Below are 6,508 nucleotides of genomic sequence, written 5' to 3'. Positions count from 1 at the left end.
GTGGAATCCAATGAGCCCTTGTACCTAGCGAAAAAAAACAACATCCTGGCGTCCTGCACTGCACTCTAATCCTTCACTCTCACTTTCCTCATCCACAAATCTTTCATCCTCGCTCAAATTAATGGGGTAATCGTCGCTTTCTCTGTCCGAATCGCTCTCGCTGCTGGTGGGAGTGATTATAAACAATGTGCATATGTGAGGCGCTCCACAACCTGTGACGTCACGCTACTTCCGGTACAGGCAAGGCTTTTTTATCAGCGACCAAAAGTTGCGAACTTTATCGTCGATGTTCTCTACTAAATCCTTTCAGCAAAAATATGGCAATATCGCGAAATGATCAAGTATGACACAAAGAATGGACCTGAAAATTTCATTTCAGTAGGCCTTTAGAATTATGTAAACCCACTACACTGGTAGTTTTTAGCGCTTCCATAGCGAGATATAAGTTAGAACTTTACACTACTTCATATTAGAAATGGCAACAGCAGAGTGTGAATGTCCCATAACAAGAAGATAGTGAAAAAAAAGAAGCTTATCGACTACGGCATCGGCACGGACCACAGTGGCGGACGTGCGCAAATTTTCAGGACTTATGCAGATCTCAAATACACATCAGCAGGTACCAAAAGGTAAGAAAAGTTGGTTTTGCATAATATTGTCAAACAAAACGCCAGATAATATGTCTATCATTTTGCGGTCCTTATACAAACAATACTTGTATCTCTGACTACGATAGCCGTATTGGGCCGACAATCCAAGCGGTGCGGCTTCAAAGTCGTACCAAAACATTTCGACAAATTTTTTGAGTGTCGTGTGTAATGTTCTATATTTTCAATTCAACATTTAAAGTTTTGGTGTTGTTTACCGGCGGCATATTGCAGTCTACACGTATCTCTTATGTGTGACTGCCATCTACCGGTCACACTTATCATTACACCATGTACCAAATAAAATTGCTTCGAGGTCGGTAAGCACAACCACAATTATTCCGTGCATTAGGCGCACCGGGTTATAAGGTGCACTGTCGATTTTTGAGAAAATGAAAGGATTTTAATCAATCAATCAAAGGTTATTTATGTAGCCCTCAATCACAAGTGTCTCAAAGGGCTGCACAAGCCACAACGACATCCTCAGCGCCTTATAGTCCGAACAATACGAGTTTAATTGAGTTGAGTTATTGAGTCTGTTTAGATGATTGGAGATCTTGCTTCCGGCAAGCTAATGGGTCCATACCGCTGACTTCTGTTTTGTTTGGATAGCCCTTTTACTGCCGTGTTGCAGGCACTGTTTGGAAACAATAAGGTGTGTCTTTATTTAAATATCTCCTTTCACAACCTACCAGTATGTGTAAAAATTTTTAATGTAGTAATGTTTTCTTCAAAAATGTTTGTGTTAATTTTAGTTTTACTTCTAGTGTTGTTAGCATGAGCTAATATGCTAACATGTTTACGAGTGTGATTATGTTAGTAAAATTAACGCACAATGGCATTCTTTTTGTATTTTTTCAGTTTCACAACATCCTCTGTAAATTACACCCAAAACATCACAGTTGAGTTATTAAGTCTGTTTAGCTGATTGGAAATCTAGCTTCCGGCAAGCTAATGGGTCCATACCGATGACTTCTGTTTTGTTTGGATAGCCCTTTTACTGCCGTGTTGCAGGCACTGTTTGGAAACAATAAGGTGTGTAAATAAACATTTACAAAATCTCTTTATTTAAATATCTCCTTTCACATCATACCAGTACGTGTAAAAATAATGTTTTCTTCAAAAATGTTGTTTGTGTTAATTCTAGTTTTACTGCTAGTGTTGTTAGCATTAGCTAATATGCTAACACGTTTACGAGTGTGATTGTGTTAGTATTATTAACCGTACAATGGCATTGTTTTTGTATTTTTTCAGTTTCACAAATTCCTCTGTAAATTCACCAAAACATCACAGTTGAGTTATTGAGTCTGTTTAGCTGATTGGAGATCTAGCTAACGCAAAGCTAATGGGTCCATGACGGTGACCTCTGTTTTGTTTGATCAGCTGTTTTACTGCCGTGTTACAGGCAACCCTTTGGAAACAATTAAGGTGTGTAAATAAAAATGTACACAATCTCTTTATGTAAATATGTCATTTCACAACATATCCGGTTCGGCTAGTATGTGTAAAAATAATTATTTCTTCAAAAATGTTGTTTGTGTTCATTTTTGTTTTACTTATAAACCGGTGAGCTCTAAAGTCCAGAAAATACGGTTATTAAAAACAAGGCAGATGTTTCATCTAACAAGTATATTTAAATATTTTTGGCCACTGTAACATTACACAAAGTTTGAACAGTTCATTAATTATTTGGCGTACCACTGATGGAGTCCGCATACCACTAGTACCACAAAAGTGTGTTTTAAATTAAATGAACATTCAAATAATCATTGGTCACCTTTAATGTCTGTGTTTGTATGTGATTGTATCTTCTCTGCCCTATTGTAGCAGAGATGCCTCAGACAAATTTCCCTCAAGGTACAATGACCTTTACCCCGGCCCCTGCAACATGCACGTTTCTGCCTACTCACCATTATTAGAGGGGCCAGGCCGATAAAGTCTCTCTGTGTGGTGTAGATCCTCATAGCTCCCTCGGTCTTGGCAGCACCTTTGGACGGGAGCTCCAGCTTCCATATGATCACCTGACTGTCCACAGGACTGCTAAGTTCATCAACCTCAAAATCCATTTGAAGCACCTCCAGATGACTGCCTTCATGTCTGGGATGGAAGAAAAATGATTTGTTTAAATTTGATAGGACATCTAAATTGACACTTTGTGACTTATTTTCTTCCTTTTAGCCGCTGAGAAGGTAGCAAATGGGTAGTTTCGAGCTTGATGACACGCTTAAACAGAGACGCTGAGAAACAGATGGCATTTAGTGGTGAATTTATTTACTCGGCTATCACAGCAATCAAACAATAGATTGGATAAAGCAGTGATGGCAAGGCTGCAGGCAATCGGCAATCTGCGCACCTGGGACTGATGAAGGCGAGCAGTATAAAGAACAGCGAACCCGAAGATCTGGCGCCGGAACGTAGTTAACTCTTCGTGGTAAGCATCCCGTCTCTGGCTTCCCTCCCACGTACTTGCTCTCTCTCTGTGTCTTCCAAGTTCCCGTGTCTTATGTCCTTTGTGTTTCCCGCAGTGCTTTACCTGTCTCCCGCGATCGAGCTGTGTGCTTCGACTCCCCTTTGGATTCCGGACTGCCTCCCTCGATCCTCGACCCCCTGCTTGGACACGGATCTCCTACGCCCTGTTATAGCCCCCCGACTTCCTGCCTGTCTCACGGACACTCGAGCCTGCCTTTCCCCTCCGGGACTTCCGCCTCTCGCTCAACACTCCCAGTAACACACTCATTAATTCCTACACATAGTCTCACACCATACATTGGGGCGGCATGGCGTAGCGGGTAGAGCGCCCGTGTCAGAAACCTGAGGGTTGCAGGTTCGCTCCCCGCCTCTTACCATGCCGTTGTGTCCTTGGGCAGGACACTTCACCCTTGCCCCCGGTGCCACTCACACCGGTGAATGAATGTTGAATGAATGATAGGTGGTGGTCGGAGGGGCCGTAGGCGCAAATTGGCAGCCACGCTTCCGTCAGTCTGTGGCTACGAAAGTAGCTTACCAACACCAGGTGTGAATGAATGATGGGTTTTTAACATGTAAAGCGACTTTGGGTACTTAGAAAAGCGCTATATAAATCCCAGGTATTATTATTATTATTATACACCCCCTCAGATTGTTGTCACACTCTATACCCGTGTGTAGATTATATTATTATTGTTTGATTATTATATATTTTGTAAATATATATAATAAATACATACAGCTACTACGCCCCCTTGTGGTCTGTGCCGTCTACTCCCCCCTGGTACATAACAGGCCTAACATAAATCATTATCATAATTTAATAAAAGTTAATGGTATTTTTTATTTTTTTTCCTAAATATATACAAGTATTCATCGTATTCTTTTCATATCATATTAGGCTCCATTGTTGCTGTTTTTACGTAAGAACTTTTATCCAGAATTCAGCTAGCTTGTTGCCAGCGCTGTCTGAAATTTGAATCTGAATCAACAAAGTGGCGGCCTATGCAGTGCAGGCGAACGGGGCACATACATTTCATTCAATTTGTTGCGATAGCCAATCAGATCACCGTATCCCTTCTAGGTAGAAAAGCTGAACGTGACTTTCACGTCCCCTGTTGTAAATTGCAAAAACAGGATTTGCTACGCACACTTGTAACGAGCCACACTTGGCTAGCAGAGACATCTTTTTTAACCCACGATTGCCGAAGGAGAGAGGAAAACGTTGATTAAGTTGCAGATATACACTTGCAAGGCCATTTTCAAGAAGGACATTTCAAGAGAGGCTAGATCTCGTGAAACAAGGTCAGCCAACCACGGAGCTAGCTAACCTGTGCCAGCCGGTGAAATGGTTTGTCCGCTACTTCCAAGCGAATCAACCAACTGAGTGGCACCCCTGCCTTATGGCTTCCAATGAGTGCTGCAAATTTTGAGTTCAAATATTTTATTTTTTCACGTTTCTATGTTTCATTGGACGTATCCTCGCTCATCCATGCGGACTGGACACTGGCCGAGAGTTGGTGGGCGGCCGAGGGTGGAATCGGCTCTCTTGGTTGCTTTGTTGGGTCTGCTCCTGTCTCTGGCCATGCTCCCCCCCCACCCTAGCAGACGATGGCGTGGAACACAGCAGAGGCCACCACAGTGTATATATTATTTGTTGTTGTTGTTTTACTTTAGTGGATGTGTGTAGAAGTGCTGGTTGCATCAGCTCTGCTCTTTTAATATATTTAATGTCCTTTGTGTTCTTTGATGTTTCCCTCTTACACACATGTTTGTGTGCTAAGAGCTTTTCCCCTTGGCCTCAGTCTGGACCCCCTCTCCAGGGGCCCAGGCTTAGACAATTTGTTTTTCCTCACCTCACCCCCCATTTTGTACACTGTTAAGGTTATTCGATACTCGGTAGTACGCAAGTGTGTTTTTGTATAGTATTTCCCCCAACCAACATAACATAGGACATCACTGAAGGCCTATGCGTGAAATGCACGGCCCGCCACTGGGATGAAGCATATGGATATGGTAAGTATGAGAGGCACACTATTTTATAATAGAGCATAGCAACACAGGTGGGTGCTAGTAAACAAAAATGTGGAAAAAATTGTTGTTTTTTTCATTGATTTCCAAACTTTATGTACCCACGCTTTTATATAGGTCCTAACTATAACCTAATGGGTTTGTCCTTAGTTCGTACGCCATATCGATTTTGCTTAAATATTACCCCCATTTTATCCAGTCTTCATTGGCTTACAGTTAAAGGCCTACTGAAAGCCACTACTACCGACCACGCAGTCTGATAGTTTATATATCAATGAGGAAATCTTAACATTATAACACATGCCAATACGGCCGGGTTAACTTATAAACCGCTAAACTTCCGGTTCGAAACGCCTCTGAGGATGACGTATGCGCGTGACGTGGCCCGGCGAACACGGGTATGCCTTCCACATTGAAGCCAATACGAAAAAGCTCTGTTTTCATTTCATAATTCCACAGTATTCTGGACATCTGTGTTCGTGAATCTGTTGCAATCATGTTCATTGCATAATGGAGAAGGAAGCTGAGCAAGCAAAGAAGAAAGTTGTCGGTGCGAAATGGACGTATTTTTCGAACGTAGTCAGCAACAACAGTACACAGCCGGCGCTTCTTTGTTTACATTCCCGAAAGATGCAGTCAAGATGGAAGAACTCGGATAACAGAGACTCTAACCAGGAGGACTTTTGACTTCGATACACAGACGCCTGTAGAGAACTGGGACAACACAGACTCTTACCAGGATTACTTTGATTTGGATGACAAAGACGCAGACGTGCTACTGTGAGTATGCAGCTTTGGCTTCTAAACATTTGATCGCTTGACCGTATGTGCGCAACTTTTTTTTGCGTATGTACGTAACTTTTTTAAAATATATAAGCTTTATGAACCTTGGGTTAGGTGAACGGTCTTTTGGGCTGAGTGATTGTGTGTGTTGATCAGGTGTTTGAATTGTATTGGCGTGTTCTATGGAGCTAGGAGCTAGCAGAGGAGCTAGGAGCTAGCGTAACAAACACGCAGGTGTTTTTATGCAGGATTAATTTGTGGCATATTAAATATAAGCCTGGTTGTGTTGTGGCTAATAGAGTATATATATGTCTTGTGTTTATTTACTGTTGTAGTCATTCCCAGCTGAATATCAGGTCACCCCCGGCTCTCACAGCATCTTCCCTATCTGAATAGCTTCAACTCCCCACTAGTCCTTCACTTGCACTTTACTCATCCACAAATCTTTCATCCTCGCTCAAATTAATGGGGAAATTGTCGCTTTCTCGGTCCGAATCTCTCTCACTTCATGCGGCCATCATTGTAAACAATAGGGAACTTTGCGTATATGTTCAACTGACTACGTCACGCTACTTCCGGTA

General features: G+C 42.2%; 1 protein-coding gene across 2 annotated transcripts in view; it reads right to left on the bottom strand.

Annotated features, from left to right (window-relative positions):
* Window positions 1-6,508, bottom strand: part of LOC133652381 (transmembrane protein 132D) — a 134,818-nt gene that overhangs the window by 30,792 nt on the left and 97,518 nt on the right. For both annotated transcript variants that reach the window (XM_062051088.1, XM_062051089.1), the window contains exon 4: window positions 2,558-2,744. In XM_062051088.1, coding sequence (XP_061907072.1) covers window positions 2,558-2,744 — 187 coding nt within the window. The remainder of the gene's footprint in view (window positions 1-2,557; window positions 2,745-6,508) is intronic.

This window comes from Entelurus aequoreus, linkage group LG06 (genome assembly GCF_033978785.1).
Source record: "Entelurus aequoreus isolate RoL-2023_Sb linkage group LG06, RoL_Eaeq_v1.1, whole genome shotgun sequence".
NCBI lineage: Eukaryota > Metazoa > Chordata > Actinopteri > Syngnathiformes > Syngnathidae > Entelurus > Entelurus aequoreus.
This window is presented reverse-complemented; position numbering and strand designations above follow the sequence as displayed.